Below are 16,954 nucleotides of genomic sequence, written 5' to 3'. Positions count from 1 at the left end.
CTCTAGGAGCTGGTTCGTGGGATGCGAGTCCCGAATGTTGTTCGCTCGACCGGGAGCCACCGTGTGTTCACGGTTAGTTAAGCTTGCAGGGTCGAGCACCTGCTCTTAGACCTTTCGACCATCATTGATTCAATGCAGTGACTCTTTTCTCTCGTTTTTCTTATCATATTTACATTTAAAGCTTCGACAACTTCCTCATCTTGTTCATTCCACTTCTTTGCGGCTCTGAGACTGAACAAGTTATGTCTGACATTCATGTGACTCATCTGTGTTTCCAGTTTCCAATTTTGTCCTCTCGTTCAACTGTTCCTTAACTTGAACATTGGTACTATATAGTTTCTCACTCACTCTTAGTATCTTGTACGTCGTTATCACGTCTTTCCTATTCCTTCTCCCCTCCAGTGTTGTGAGGTTCAGTGCCATATCTGTCTTCATAGCTCAGTCCCCTTAGCTCAGGAGCGAGTCTTGTTTCATATTTTTTTAACTTTCCACCTTTGTTATTACTTCTTTAAGTAGAGGCCCCCATGCTGCGGCAGCATACTCAATAACGGGTCGCATATATGCAACGGGCGCATATATACAGCGCTCCGAAGGGATCTTTTCCAAGTTGGTAAAGGATAACCGGACGTTCGCCAGTATAGCATATGCTGCCCTCGTTATCCTGCTGTTCTGCACCTCAAGTGTTACATCTCCAGTTATGTCCACTCTGTTATGTCTTTCTCTTTCTCAGAAGATGGCAGTTGCTTTTCCTTCGTCCTGTACTGTACTTGAGGCCTTCTCGCTCCAACTAGTATTCTTATAACCTTACATTTGTCAGGGTTAATGTCAATACCCTATTTCTCAGACCATCTCTCGGGATTGTTTAGGCTAGGTCATCTTCTACTGTTTTAAAGTCCTCCTTAGTTCTGATTCGCCTCAATAGCTTAGCATCGTCAGCAAACATGGATAAGAATGAGCTGACTTTCTCTGTTAGATCATTTACGTATTCTAGGGACAGGATGGGGCCGACCCTTGAGGTACCTCTCTCCATTCATATAGTGGTCCTCTTACTACGACTCTTTGCCTTCTTCCTGAATGGCACTCCTTCGCCCACTTCACTATTTTTCCCAATACACCCGCCTGGTTTAGTTAGTATAGTAGTGAATTGTGAGGAACAGTGTCAAAAGTTTTCTGGCAATCCAAGAAAATGCAGTCTGCCCAGTTCTCTCTATCCTGTGTGATTGTTGTCATCTTGTCATAGAACTCTTAATAAGTTGGTCAAGTAAGATTTTCCTTTAGTAAATCCATGTTGGTGCTTGGTAACAAAATGTATATGATCTAAATGGTCGACGAGCCTTCTTATGATTAGTCTCTCTAATTTCTTACAGGGAAGACTTGTACGGGATGGTGATCTGTAGTTCAGCGGCTCCCGTCAATATCCTTCCTTCTAAATAGGTACCATATTTGCCACTTTCCAAATGTAAGGCAGTTTCCCCATGTCTAGTGAGGAGATGAACACTATAGCAAGGAGCACACACACAAGGGTACCGCTGCCTCTTAGGGCCCCTGGTGAGATCTTCTCAGCACCTACGGCTCCTATCACATCCAGCTCTTCTAATTGTTTCTTTACTTCCTCTGATGTTACTTCTATTTCCATCAATCTTGGTCACTCAGCCGGATCCCTTGTTCATTTACCGACAAGGCCTTCCTTGAGTGACTATATACTGGTAGTCAGGGCTGATCTTTGCCCTTGGGTGCTATGCCATTCTCATACAGCTTCTCTCCGTATAAGTGCGCATTCATTCCCTCTCTCTCGTATACATGTTGTGCTTCTCTGTTCTGAGCTCCTTGTATTTGTTCCAAGATCTTTTACTTCTCCTATTTTGCCTCTAAACATTGTCTATTAAACCATGGGCAATTTTTATCTCTTGACTCCTTTATCCCTTATTGGCGGTCTATATCTTCATGCAGCTTCGTTGGACTGGCTAGTTATGTAGTTTATCACGCCTTGTGTTCCTTTGTTTCTTAGTTGTACTTCCCATAGTTGTACTTCCCATAGTTGAACTTCACATAGTTGTACTTCCCATAGTTGTACTTCCCATAGTTGTACTTCCCATAGTTGTACTTCCCATAGTTGTACTTCCCATAGTTGTACTTCCCATAGTTGTACTTCCCATAGTTGTACTTCCCATAGTTGTACTTCCCATAGTTGTACTTCCCATAGTTGTACTTCCCATAGTTGTACTTCCCTTAGTTGTACTTCCCATAGTTGTACTTCCCATAGTTGTACTTCCCATAGTTGTACTTCCCATAGTTGTACTTCCCTTAGTTGTACTTCCCATAGTTGTACTTCCCATAGTTGTACTTCCCTTAGTTGTACTTCCCATAGTTGTACTTCCCATAGTTGTACTTCCCATAGTTGTACTTCCCATAGTTGTACTTCCCATAGTTGTACTTCCCATAGTTGTACTTCCCATAGTTGTACTTCCCTTAGTTGTACTTCCCATAGTTGTACTTCCCATATTTGTACTTCCCATAGTTGTACTCCCCTTAGTTGTACTTCCCATAGTTGTACTTCCCATAGTTGTACTTCCCTTAGTTGTACTTCCCATAGTTGTACTTCCCATAGTTGTACTTCCCATAGTTGTACTTCCCATAGTTGTACTTCCCATAGTTGTACTTCCCTTAGTTGTACTTCCCATAGTTGTACTTCCCATATTTGTACTTCCCATAGTTGTACTTCCCTTAGTTGTACTTCCCATAGTTGTACTTCCCTTAGTTGTACTTCCCTTAGTTGTACTTCCCATAGTTGTACTTCCCATAGTTGTACTTCCCTTAGTTGTACTTCCCATAGTTGTACTTCCCATAGTTGTACTTCCCATAGTTGTACTTCCCTTAGTTGTACTTCCCATAGTTGTACTTCCCATAGTTGTGCTTCCCATAGTTGTACTTCCCATAGTTGTACTTCCCTTAGTTGTACTTCCCATAGTTGTACTTCCCATAGTTGTACTTCCCATAGTTGTACTTCCCATGCTTGTACTTCCCATAGTTGCACTTCACATAGTTGTACTTCCCATAGTTGTACTTCCCTTAGTTGTACTTCCCATAGTTGTACTTCCCATAGTTGTACTTCCCATAGTTGTACTTCCCATACTTGTACTTCCCATAGTTGTACTTCCCTTAGTTGTACTTCCCATAGTTGTACTTCCCTTAGTTGTACTTCCCATAGTTGTACTTCCCATAGTTGTACTTCCCATAGTTGTACTTCCCTTAGTTGTACTTCCCATAGTTGTACTTCCCATAGTTGTACTTCCCATAGTTGTACTTCCCTTAGTTGTACTTCCCATAGTTGTACTTCCCTTAGTTGTACTTCCCATAGTTGTACTTCCCATAGTTGTACTTCCCATAGTTGTACTTCCCTTAGTTGTACTTCCCATAGTTGTACTTCCCATAGTTGTACTTCCCATAGTTGTACTTCCCATAGTTGTACTTCCCATAGTTGTACTTCCCTTAGTTGTACTTCCCATAGTTGTACTTCCCATAGTTGTACTTCCCATAGTTGTACTTCCCATAGTTGTACTTCCCATAGTTGTACTTCCCATAGTTGTACTTCCCATAGTTGTACTTCCCTTAGTTGTACTTCCCATAGTTGTACTTCCCATAGTTGTACTTCCCATAGTTGTACTTCCCATAGTTGTACTTCCCATAGTTGCACTTCCCATAGTTGTACTTCCCATAGTTGTACTTCCCATAGTTGTACTTCCCTTAGTTGTACTTCCCATAGTTGTACTTCCCATAGTTGTACTTCCCTTAGTTGTACTTCCCATAGTTGTACTTCCCATAGTTGTACTTCCCATAGTTGTACTTCCCATAGTTGTACTTCCCATAGTTGCACTTCCCATAGTTGTACTTCCCATAGTTGTACTTCCCATAGTTGTACTTCCCATAGTTGTACTTCCCATAGTTGTACTTCCCTTAGTTGTACTTCCCATAGTTGTACTTCCCATAGTTGTACTTCCCTTAGTTGTACTTCCCATAGTTGTACTTCCCTTAGTTGTACTTCCCATAGTTGTACTTCCTGTAGACATTGTGTGACCTTGTGGTAATGGTCATCATGGGAGGTGAGTTTACCGCTGCCCTACCCCCCCCCCTCCTCCTCCTCCTCCTCCTCCTCCTCCTCCTCCTCCTCCTCCTCCTCCTCCTCCTGCCTCAGTCTTCATAACAACTGTATATTAGTACATAATGCTCACTTGCGCCCGATGGAATTTCAAGCTCAATGTCAACTTCGCTTTGTTGGCTGGACTCTTCGTCGTGTTTCCTCACAAACATGTGTGTGTGTGTGTGTGTGTGTGTGTGTGTGTGTGTGTGTGTGTGTGTGTGTGTGTGTACTCACCTATTTGTGCTTGCAGGATCGAGCATTGACTCTTGGATCCCGCCTTTCCAGCCATCGATTGTTTACAGCAATGACTCCTGTCCCATTTCCCTATCATACCTAGTTTTAAAAGTATGAATAGTATTTGCTTCCACAACCTGTTCCCCAAGTGCATTCCATTTTTCCACTACTCTCACGCTAAAAGAAAACTTCCTAACATCTCTGTGACTCATCTGAGTTTCCAGTTTCCACCCATGTCCCCTCGTTCTGTTATTATTACGTGTGAACATTTCATCTATTTCCACTTTGTCAATTCCCCTGAGTATTTTATATGTCCCTATCATATCTCCTCTCTCCCTTCTTTTCTCTAGTGTCGTAAGGTTCAGTTCCTTCAGCCGCTCTTCATATCCCATCCCTCGTAGCTCTGGGACAAGCCTCGTCGCAAACCTCTGAACCTTCTCCAGTTTCTTTATGTGTTTCTTAAGGGGAGGCTCCATGATGGCGCGGCATACTCTAAGACGGGTCTCACGTAGGCAGTGTAAAGCGCCCTAAAAGCTTCCTCATTTAGGTTTCTGAATGAAGTTCTAATTTTCGCCAGTGTAGAGTACGCTGCTGTCGTTATCCTATTTATATGTGCCTCAGGAGTTAGATTAGGTGTCACATCCACTCCCAGGTCTCTTTCTCGAATCGTTACAGGTAGGCTGTTCCCCTTCATTGTGTACTGTCCCTTTGGTCTCCTGTCACCTGATCCCATTTCCATAACTTTACATTTACTGGTGTTAAACTCCAGTAGCCATTTCCCTGACCATCTCTGCAGCCTGTTTAAGTCCTCTTGGAGGATCCTACAATCTTCGTCTGTCACAACTCTTCTCATTAATTTTGCGTCATCTGCAAACATTGACATGTATGATTCCACTCCTGTAAACATATCATTTACGTAAATTAGAAAGAGGATTGGTCCCAGCACCGATCCTTGAGGTACTCCACTTGTTACTGTTCGCCAGTCCGACTTTTCGCCCCTTACCATTACCCTCTGGCTCCTTCCTGTTAGGTAGTTCTTCACCCATACTAGGGCCTTTCCGCTTACTCCTGCCTGCCTCTCAAGTTTGTATAGCAGTCTCATGTGCGGTACCGTATCAAAGGCCTTTTGGCAGTCAAGAAATATGCAGTCTGCCCAGCCTTCTCTGTCCTGCCTTATCCTTGTTACTTTATCATAGAATTCTAAAAGGTTTGTTAGGCATGATTTCCCTGTCCAGAACCCATGTTGGTGCTTGTTTACAAACCCAATGCTCTCCAGGTGCTCAACAAGTCTTAGCCTAATTATTCTTTCAAGTATTTTGCAGGGGATGCTTGTCAGTGATACGGGTCTGTAGTTAAGTGCCTCCTCCCTATCACCCTTTTTGAAAATCGGTACGACATTTGCCTCCTTCCAGCAACTGGGCAATTCTCCCGACATAAGTGACTCATTAAAGATCATTGCCAGAGGCACGCTGAGAACCTGCGCTGCCTCTTTAGTTAGGTATCCATGGTGATACTTTGTCTGGTCCAACAGCTTTATTTGCATCCAGTGTTGTCAACTGTTTCATTACATCCTCTGCTGTCACCTCTATATCTGATAGTCTTTCATCTTGGGTAATCTCTTCTAACAATGGGAGCTGCTCAGGCTCGGTTGTGAACACTCGGTTGCATTCAGTACCTCGCAGATTTCCTTGTCGCTTTCTGTATATGCCCCTTCTGTTTTCCTCAGTCTTGTCACTTGGTCATTTACCGACATCTTCCTTCTTATATGGCTATGTAGTAATTTTGGTTGCTTTTTCGCTTTGACTGCAATATCGTTCTCATAATTTCTTTCCGACACTCGTCTTATGTTAATGTAATCATTCCTAGCTCTGTTACATCTAATCCTGTTGCCCTCTGTCCTTTGTCTTCTGTACTTCCTCCACTCCCTCCTGCTTCTCACCTTTGCTTCCTGACACTGTCTATTAAACCATGGGTTATTATATTCCCTCCTGCTTTTTTCCTTTATTGTTGGAATAAATCTATCTTCAGCCTCCTTGCATTTCAATATGACTTGGTTCATCATACCTTGCACTGTTTTTCCTCTAAGTTCTTCCTCCCACTGCACTTCTCCCAGGTAGTCCCTTATCCTTCTGTAGTCCCCTTTTCTGTAATCAAGTCTCCTTTCCCGGACCTCTTGTCCTTTGGTCACAATTTTAAGCTCCATCATGTAGTCAAAGACTAGGACACAATGGTCACTAGCTCCTAGTGGTATTTCATGTTCCAACTGCTCGATGTCTTCTACATTCTGAGTGATAATGAGATCTAATAGGCTGGGCGTATCCCCTCCTCTTTCCCTAGTATCTTCTTTCACATGCTGTGTTAGGAAATTCCTGTCAATAACGTCTACCAGCTTCGCTCCCCAGGTCTCCTCCACGCCATGGGGATTCCTCGTTTCCCAATCTCTCTCCGCGATTTAGGTCCCCCATGACCAGCAGCTTCGCTCTCATTCTATGCGCTAAAGTTGCTGCCCTCTGCAGTTCATCCATACATGTCTTGTTGCTGTCCTCGTACTCCTGCCTGGGCCTTCTACTGTTTGGTGGGGGATTGTAGAGTATCAAGATTACAATCTTCTTCCCATCCACTGTCAGAGTTCCATGTATGAAGCTTGTGCTTTCATTGGTACCCGGATTTTCCAGCTCATCAAACTTCCATTTCTGCTTTATTAGTAGTGCCACTCCTCCTCCCTGTCTCTGTGTCCTTTCTTTTCTTATCACCTGGTACCCCTCTGGAAAGATTGCATCCGAGATCATGCCATTTATTTTAGTTTCCACTATTGCCACTATGTCTGGGTCTTTCTCACTAACTCTTTCTTTTATCTCTTCTGCTTTATTGGCTACCCCATCAGCATTGGTGTACCAAACCTTGAGACTCTTCTTGGAAACTCGGGTGTCAGAGTTCCCCCTTTCACCAGGGGTCTGGGGGGAACTGGGGGGTGTCTGGGGGGCAAGTGGGGGCTGTGGGGGTGAGTGGGGGGGTGCTAGGGGGTGCCTGGGAGTGCCTGGTAGGCGAATGGGGTCTGGGCATCTAGGGGGGTAGGAAGGGCATAATGGGTCTGAAAGTTAGGGGTCTGAATAGCATAGGGGGGTTGAGAAATAGAGTGAGACTGAGAGTCAGATAGAGGTTGAGAGGTTGGGGGAAGAGGGATACTGAGGGCGGAGAGCTGAGATGAGAATGGAGCATGGGTGCTGGGAGTGGAAGAGAGGGTATATTAGTTAGGGGGGAATCGGGGGTAGGTGGGGGTTTTGGGGTAGAAGAGGGGAAGAGGGAGATGGGGGAAGGTGTTAGGGGGTCACAAGGTGAGAGGGTTAAATATGGGCTGGAGGTGCATAGGAGGGGTGAGGGTTGGGTGGGGTTTGGGGGTGAGTGGAAGAGGGGTGCAGTGGAAGCTGGGATGGAGTAGATGGAATTGAAGTCAATGGGGTAGAAGGGGCAGGGGAGTAGGAAGGGGTATTTGGGGAGGGGGGATGGGAAGGTGGGTTTGGGGAGGGCATGGCTTGACCCACTGGGGTCGCTGACAAGTGTGATGTAGCAGGGGCAGGGGAATCGTTGTGGAGGTGCAAATGTGGAAGGGACAGGGGGGTTTTGGGAGGCTGAGGCAGGGGGGATGTATAGGAGGGCTGAGCTGGGGAGGATGCGACCTGGGAGGTGGCCTGGGAGGTGACCTGGGATGTGACCTGGGAGGTGAGACTACCTGAGAGGCTAGTTCGGTGTCGTTGTTGCCATCTATTTTTGTGGGCTACTTGCTCATCTTTCGTCATAAACCTCTCTATAAACACATTGTTATGGGTTTCACTTCCTCTGAGTAAATGCTTGGTCCTCATTATGTACTCCACTGCCTCCTCATTGGAGAATTGCACCAGAACAGGTCTATTCTTGGTACAATTGTAAGGTCCAACCCGTCGATTGATATCCACCTCGCGTTCTGCCATTCCTGCTCCAATACACCTCAATATCTCGTGCAATTCGTATTTTTCTGTTTCTATTCTCTCTTGTCTTGTTGGTGCCCTAGATTCGAATAATCCATGTATTATAATAGACCGTCTCCTCAGTAATTCATTGTCATGCTGGTAGCCTGTCCCCTGGGGATTCCCCATCCCAACCGCAGTCACTAACCCATCCCCCACTAATCCTCTATCCTTAGCCATGCTGCTAATCCTTCCTAATTCGTTTGTGATACGAGCACATTCCCTCTCCCAGTCCTCTCTTCCCTTCCTAATCTCTTCCTGAACATAGAGCATAAGTTCTTGTTTCTGCCTCTCTACCGCATCCTGTATTTGCTGAAATACCTCACTTTTAATCCCCTGGATTAGATCCTCCAACCAATCACTCCTTCTCTCTACAAATTTCCCTATTAATTTGTCTATAAATCTGTCCTCCTCCTCATCCCTGCTGGTGATTGACCTTGAACCCCTTCTAGTCATTGCAGTAACAATCTAGCCAAAAAGGCGCTCCTCAATACCTTGCACAATCTGCTAACACAATAGGTGAGTGAATCTCCAATCGTCGTCCCACGTGGTGGTAGAAGGGTTGCTGCCGAAGGTGAGGTCACGCGGTCAGAGGTCGGTGAGGTCTGCTTCCACACTGCACAGTATTTCCTCAACTATTTTGAATTACGCTAATTAAACTGTTTTTCTTCACTACCTTATGGCTCTGGTCAAAACCCAAGGTTTTTTCATTCACTTGTACATTCACTTATAGTCTTTTTCACTTCGAAGTTGCCTGATTACCCCTCCCACTCGTGTGTGTGTGTGTGTGTGTGTGTGTGTGTGTGTGTGTGTGTGGTGTGTGTACTCACCTAGTTGTGTTTGCGGGGGTTGAGCTCTGGCTCTTTGGTCCCGCCTCTCAACCGTCAATCAACAGGTGTACAGATTCCTGAGCCTATCGGGCTCTGTCATATCTACACTTGAAACTGTGTATGGAGTGAGCCTCCACCACATCACCCCCTAATGCATTCCATTTGTCAACCACTCTGACACTAAAAAAGTTCTTTCTAATATCTCTGTGGCTCATTTGGGCACTCAGTTTCCACCTGTGTCCCCTTGTGCGTGTTCCCCTTGTGTTAAATAGACTGTCTTTATCTACCCTATCAATCCCCTTCAGAATCTTGAATGTGGTGATCATGTCCCCCCTAACTCTTCTGTCTTCCAGCGAAGTGAGGTTTAATTCCCGTAGTCTCTCCTCGTAGCTCATACCTCTCAGCTCGGGTACTAGTCTGGTGGCAAACCTTTGAACCTTTTCCAGTTTAGTCTTATCCTTGACTAGATATGGACTCCATGCTGGGGCTGCATACTCCAGGATTGGCCTGACATATGTGGTATACAAAGTTCTGAATGATTCTTTACACAAGTTTCTGAATGCCGTTCGTATGTTGGCCAGCCTGGCATATGCCGCTGATGTTATCCGCTTGATATGTGCTGCAGGAGACAGGTCTGGCGTGATATCAACCCCCAAGTCTTTTTCCTTCTCTGACTCCTGAAGAATTTCCTCTCCCAGATGATACCTTGTATCTGGCCTCCTGCTCCCTACACCTATCTTCATTACATTACATTTGGTTGGGTTAAACTCTAACAACCATTTGTTCGACCATTCCTTCAGCTTGTCTAGGTCTTCTTGAAGCCTCAAACAGTCCTCTTCTGTTTTAATCCTTCTCATAATTTTAGCATCGTCCGCAAACATTGAGAAACATGTGTGTGTGTGTGTGTGTGTGTGTGTGTGTGTGTGTGTGTGTGTGTGTGTGTGTGTGTGTGTGTGTGTGTGTGTGTGTGTGTGTGTGTGTGTGTGTGTGTGTGTGTGTGTGTGTGTGTGTGTGTGTGTGTGTGTGTGTGTGTGTGTGTGTGTGTGTGTGTGTGTGTGTGTGTGTGCTCACCTAATTGTACTCACCTAATTGTGCTTGCGGGGGTTGAGCTTTGGCTCTTTGGTCTCGAGTCTCAACTTTCAATCAACTGGTGTACAGATTCCTGAGCCTACTGGGCTCTATCATATCTACATTTGAAACTGTGTATGGAGTCAGCCTCCACCACATCACTTCCTAGTGCATTCCATTTATTAACTACTCTGACACTGAAAAAATTCTTTCTAACGTATCTGTGGCTCATCTGGGTACTAAGTTTCCACCTGTGTCCCCTTGTTCGTGTCCCACCCGTGCTGAAGAGTTTGTCTTTGTCCACCCTGTCAATTCCCTTGAGAATTTTGTAGGTGGTTATCATGTCTCCTCTACTCTTCTGTTTTCCAGGGATGTGAGGTTCAGCTCCTTTAGCCTTTCCTCGTAGCTCAATCCTCTCAGTTCCGGGACGAGCCTGATGGCATACCGCTGAATCTTTTCTAACTTTGTCTTGTGTTTAACTAGGTATGGACTCCAGGCAGGAGCTGCATACTCCGGGATTGGTCTGACATAAGTGGTATACAGGGTTCTGAAAGATTCCTTACACAAGTTTCTAAAGGCAGTTCTTATGTTGGCCAGTCTAGCATATGCCGCTGATGATATTCTTTTGACGTGGGCCTCTAGGGACAGGTTCGGTGTAATATTAACCCCCAGATCTTTCTCTCTATTTGACTCTTGCAGGATTTCCCCTCCCAGATGATACCTTGTGTTCAGCCTCCTGCTCCCTTCGCCTAATTTCATCACCTTACACTTTCCTGAGTTGAACTTTAGCAGCGTGTGTGTGTGTGTGTGTGTGTGTGTGTGTGTGTGTGTGTGTGTGTGTGTGTGTGTGTGTGTGTGTGTGTGTGTGTGTGTGTGTGTGTGTGTGTGTGTGTGTGTGTGTGTGTGTGTGTGTGTGTGTGTGTGTGTGTGTTGTTGTTGTTGTTGCACAACACCTATACCCCCTATTAGACTATTTTACAGGAACTTCTTTTCCACAGCTCATAAAACGGAGGAAAGGGTCCTGAAAGATATTGTTAATAGGAACGTTATCCCTACAGACAAAAATCAGAAAATACAATTGACGATTTACTATAAAACCAAGAAAACTGCCAATCTACTCATGAGAAACTCTCCAGACACAAAGCAGAACGCTTTAAAAGAGACCAACGTCGTCTATGCCTTCAAATGCCCACTTGGGGACTGTAAGCCTCCAAGAACTCATTATATAGGCAAGACAACAACATCTCTTTCCAGGCGATTAACGATGCATAAGCAACAGGGCTCCATTAAGGAACATATAATCTCTTCCCACAACCAGACCATCACCAGAGAAATTTTAACAAACAACACAGAAATCATCGATAGATACAGTAATAGCAGGCGGCTTGACATCTGCGAGGCACTACACATCAAGAAGTCAACACCAGCAATCAACAGCCAATTAATGCACAACTATATTCTACCCACTTCAAGACTCCGCACCAATATAGAAGCATCAAGAAATGTGGGCCAATAGGCCCTTTGCAGTTACTTCCATTCTTCCATTTAATTTATCCAATTTATACCCAATGCACCGTGTTCTGTCTTGTGTTGAAAGTTTTGTTCACCTCATGCAAAACTGTTGTAACATATCACCTCACCCAAATGCGGTTATATAAGATGAAAGCTGTTTAAATTCTAGCATAGTAGAACTCTGTTTAGAGTTTGCAGGTTATAGTGGTGTGTGTGTAAACTAAAGTCTTTGAAAATGTAATACGTTATTATGAAACCCGTTCAAGTGTCGCGTCAGACTAGAAATAAAAATGAATTTTGGAGAATTGATTTTTCAATTACCATCGACAGTGAAAAGAAACATAAGAAATATTGAGAAAGTTCGTGTTAGAATTATTAATGTTACTTTTTCGGTCATATTTAATAATATATGTTTACAAGAAAGACTGCTACCAAAATATACTAATATATATATATATATATATATATATATATATATATATATATATATATATATATATATATATATATATATATAAATATAAATATATATATATATATATATATATTAGTATATTTTGGTAGCAGTCTTTCCTGAAGACATATATTATTAAATATGACCGAAAAAGTAAGATTAATAATTCTAACACGAATTTTCTCAATCTTTCGTACATTTTTTTTTCACTGTTGGTGGTAATTCAAAAATCAATTCTCCAAAATTCATTTTTATTTCTAGTCTGACGCGACACTTGAGCGCGTTTCGTAAAACTTATTACATTTTCAAAGACTTTAGCTTACACATACACAACTGAATAGAACTTACACATCTTCGATTTGTTTATATCCACATTTGAGTGAGGTGGATGGGGTGAGGTGGTATTAATAGGGTATTAAATTCCTAAACACAAGACAGAACACGAAACAATGGGTATTGAATGGAAGTGATTTGTAGAAAGCCTATTGGTCCATATTTCTTGATGCTTCTATATTGGAGCGGAGTCTTGAGGTGGGTAGAATATAGTTGTGCATTAATTGGCTGTTGATTGCTGGTGTTGACTTCTTGATGTGTAGAGCCTCGCAGACGTCAAGCCGCCTGCTATCGCTGTATCTATCGAGATTTCTGTGTTGTTTACTAGGATTTCTCTGGCGATGGTTTGGTTGTGGGAAGAGATTATATGTTCCTTAATGGAGCCTTGTTGCTTATGCAACAAGCCAGCTATTACAAGCTCAGCTAAGACAACAACACTAGCCAGATACCCACACCCACGTACAGACTGGCGAAGCGACTCAACGGCCTGCTGACTCCTTATGTCCCTTGCGCCTTCAGCCTGAAGTCTCCAAAGGAATTTGTTGACTTACTGCGGGGCACACGGGCCACAGGGATAAGAGCCTCGTTGGACGTAGAATCTCTGTTTACCAACGTACCTGTGGACGAGACAATCGGGATGATAGCCAACAGAGTGTATCGTGATCCGGCCTGCACTCCTCTTGACATACCAGAAAATATTCTAAGGAAACTACTCCAAGCTTGTACTAAAGAGGCACCCTTCTTGAGCCCGGATGGGCACATGTATAAGCAAGTAGATGGGGTCGCCATGGGTTCCCCCCTAGGTGTCCTGTTTGCAAACTTCTACATGGGTACCATCGAGCAAAAAGTCTTAGTCGAAATGAACTTGAAACCGGCCATATACTGCAGGTATGTTGACGACATTTTTACACAGGTACCTGATGTCAGACATCTGCAGGAGCTGAAGGAGGCATTTGAGCAGAGTTCCGTGCTGCGTTTCACTTACGAGATGGAAAAGGATGGGAAGCTGCCCTGTCTAGATGTAACAGTCATGGAAAAGAGCGGAGTTTTCCACACTGCAGTCTACACTAAGGAAACGAACATAGGAATGTGCCTAAATGCCAACAGCGACTGCCCAGACAGGTACAAGAGGAGTGTTGTTAACGCATATGTCGACCGTGCTCTCAGCCACAGCTCAGAATGGAAGCAAGTCGACGAAGAACTCTGTAGGGTAAGGCAGGTCCTAGTCAACAACGGCTTCTCCAATGGTTTCGTCGAAGACATCATAAGAAGGAAAGTGAAACGCCATGCAACCTCTGAAGAGACAACTAACACAACACCTATACCCCCCTATTAGACTATTTTACAGGAATTTCTTTTCCACAGCTCATAAAACGGAGAAAAGGGTCCTGAAAGATATTGTTAATAGAATTGTTATCCCTATAGACAAAAATCAGAGGATACAACTGACGATTTACTATAAAACCAGAAAAACGGCCAGCCTACTCATGAGAAACTCTCCAGACACAAAGCAGAACGCTTTAAAAGAGACCAACGTCGTCTATGCCTTCAAATGCCCACTTAGGGATTGTAAGCTCCAAAAAACCCAGTATATAGGCAAGACAACAACATCTCTTTCTAGGCGTTTAACGATGCATAAGCAACAGGGCTCCATTAAGGAACATATAATCTCTTCCCACAACCAAACCATCGCCAGAGAAATCCTAGTAAACAGCACATAAATCATCGATAGATACAGCGATAGCAGACGGCATGACGTTTGCGAGGCACTACACATTAAAAAGTCAACACCAGCAATCAACAGCCAATTAATGCACAACTATATTCTACCCACCTCAAGACTCCGCTCCAATATAGAAGCATCAAGAAATATGGACCAATAGGCTTTCTACAATCACTTCTATTCAATACCCATTGTTTCGTGTTCTGTCTTGTGTTGATGAAATTAATACCCTATTAAATACCACCTCACCCCATCCACCTCACTCAAATGTAGATATAAACAAATCGGAGATGTGTAAGTTGTATTCAGTTGTGTATGTGTAACTAAAGTCTTTGAAAATGTAATAAGTTTTACGAAACGCGCTCAAGTGTCGCGTCAGACTAGAAATAAAAATGAATTTTGGAGAATTGATTTTTGAATTACTACCAACAGTGAAAAGAAATGTACGAAAGATTGAGAAAATTCGTGTTAGAATTATTAATCTTACTTTTTCGGTCATATTTAATAATATATGTCTACAGGAAAGACTGCTACCAAAATATACTAATATATATATATGTATATATATATATATATATATATATATATATATATATATATATATATATATATATATATATATATATATATATATATATATATGTATATATATATATATACATATATATATATACATATATATATACATATATATATATATACATATATATATACATATATATATATATATATATATATATATATATATATATATATATATATATATATATATATATATATATATGTATATATATATATACATGTGGCGCTGAGAGTTGGCAGTCCCCCGCGGCCAGTGTTCTGCCAGTCACTGGTCACTGTCACCTCACACCTCTAGTGGGTGTTCTCAAGAGCAACGGCGACAACAACACCGTCACGTACAATACAATAGGTCATCAACGCCAACAACAGCGACACAATACAATAGAGCATCAACGCCAACAACAGCGACACAATACAATAGAGCATCAACGCCAACAACAGCGACACAATACAATAGGGCATCAACGCCAACAACAGCGACACAATACAATAGGGCATCAACGCCAACAACAGCGACACAATACAATAGGGCATCAACGCCAACAACAGCGACACAATACAATAGAGCATCAACGCCAACAACAGCGACACAATACAATAGGGCATCAACGCCAACAACAGCGACACAATACAATAGAGCATCAACGCCAACAACAGCGACACAATACAATAGGGCATCAACGCCAACAACAGCGACACAATACAATAGGGTATCAACGCCAACAACAGCGACACAATACAATAGGGTATCAACGCCAACAACAGCGACACAATACAATAGGGCATCAACGCCAACAACAGCGACTCAATACAATAGAGCATCAACGCCAACAACAGCGACACAATACAATAGGGCATCAACGCCAACAACAGCGACACAATACAATAGAGCATCAACGCCAACAACAGCGACACAATACAATAGGACATCAACGCCAACAACAGCGACACAATACAATAGGGCATCAACGCCAACAACAGCGACACAATACAATAGGGTATCAACGCCAACAACAGCGACACAATACAATAGAGCATCAACGCCAACAACAGCGACACAATACAATAGGGTATCAACGCCAACAACAGCGACACAATACAATAGAGCATCAACGCCAACAACAGCGACACAATACAATAGGGCATCAACGCCAACAACACTCCAATTTCCGCCTCACAGCTGAGAGATATCGACCCAAACAACCATATGAGACTCCCGCTGTCGGTCTTATTCAGGTCCAGTGCTGGCTGGCCTGCCGCCGTCTACTGGGCGCTGAGGAGGCTTTGACGGGGCTGAGGAGGCTTTGATAAGAGCTGAAGAGGCTCTGTTGTGGCTGATGAGGCTCTGTTGTGGCTGATGAGGCTCTGTTGGGGATGAGGAGGCTCTGTTGGGGCTGAGGAGGCTCTGTTGGGGCTGAGGAGGCTCTGTTGTGGCTGAGGAGGCTCTGTTGGGGATGAGGAGGCTCTGTTGGGGCTGAGGAGGCTCTGTTGGGGCTGAGGAGGCTCTGTTGGGGTTGAGGAGGCTCTGTTGGAACTGAAGAGGCTCTGTTGTGGATGAGGAGGCTCTGTTGTGGCTGATGAGGCTCTGTTGGGGATGAGGAGGCTCAGTTGGGGCTAAGGAGGCTCTGTTGGGACTGAGGAGGCTCTGTTGGGGTTGAGGAGGCTCTGTTGGGGCTGAAGAGTCTCTGTTGGGGATGAGGAGGCTCTGATGGGGATGAGGAGGCTCTGTTGGGGATGAGATGGCTCTGTTGTGGATGTAAAACTCTATTTCCTTTGGGATAGCCATGCCTTAATCCAACCCCCAATAGCACCCCCAATACCTTGCGCCTCTATCGTTTTAATCAGTCTTTCATGTGGCACTGTATCAAAAGCTTTGCTAAAGTCAAGGTACACAACATCACAATCCTTACCACTATCAACTGCCTCATCTATGCTGGAATAAAAAGATAGTAAATTTGTTAAATATGAACGGTCATTTGTAAAACCATGTTGTGACTCGTTTATTAATTTATGTTTTTCAAGATGAAGACGAATGGTATTTTCAATTATCGATTCAAGTAACTTTCCCACAATAGA

The 16,954-nt window shown here is 43.5% G+C and overlaps 3 protein-coding genes across 3 annotated transcripts; all 3 read right to left on the bottom strand.

Moving 5' to 3' along the window:
• Window positions 1–2,045: 2,045 nt before the first annotated feature.
• LOC138350887 (mucin-22-like) lies at window positions 2,046–3,026 on the bottom strand. Its single transcript, XM_069302336.1, has one exon. It carries the CDS (start codon window positions 3,024–3,026, stop codon window positions 2,046–2,048), a length of 981 nt encoding a protein of 326 aa, XP_069158437.1.
• A 9-nt stretch (window positions 3,027–3,035) lies between these two features.
• On the bottom strand, window positions 3,036–4,067 carry LOC138350886 (mucin-22-like). Its single transcript, XM_069302335.1, has one exon. The coding sequence runs from the start codon at window positions 4,065–4,067 to the stop codon at window positions 3,036–3,038; it is 1,032 nt and encodes a 343-aa protein (XP_069158436.1).
• Window positions 4,068–16,106: 12,039 nt separating this feature from the next.
• Window positions 16,107–16,664, bottom strand: LOC138350885 (uncharacterized). Its single transcript, XM_069302334.1, has one exon. The coding sequence runs from the start codon at window positions 16,662–16,664 to the stop codon at window positions 16,107–16,109; it is 558 nt and encodes a 185-aa protein (XP_069158435.1).
• Window positions 16,665–16,954: the final 290 nt, after the last annotated feature.

Source organism: Procambarus clarkii, chromosome 47, assembly GCF_040958095.1.
Source record: "Procambarus clarkii isolate CNS0578487 chromosome 47, FALCON_Pclarkii_2.0, whole genome shotgun sequence".
Lineage (NCBI taxonomy): Eukaryota > Metazoa > Arthropoda > Malacostraca > Decapoda > Cambaridae > Procambarus > Procambarus clarkii.
Note: the sequence above shows the minus strand (reverse complement) of the source record. Positions and strands in the feature narration are given on the sequence as shown.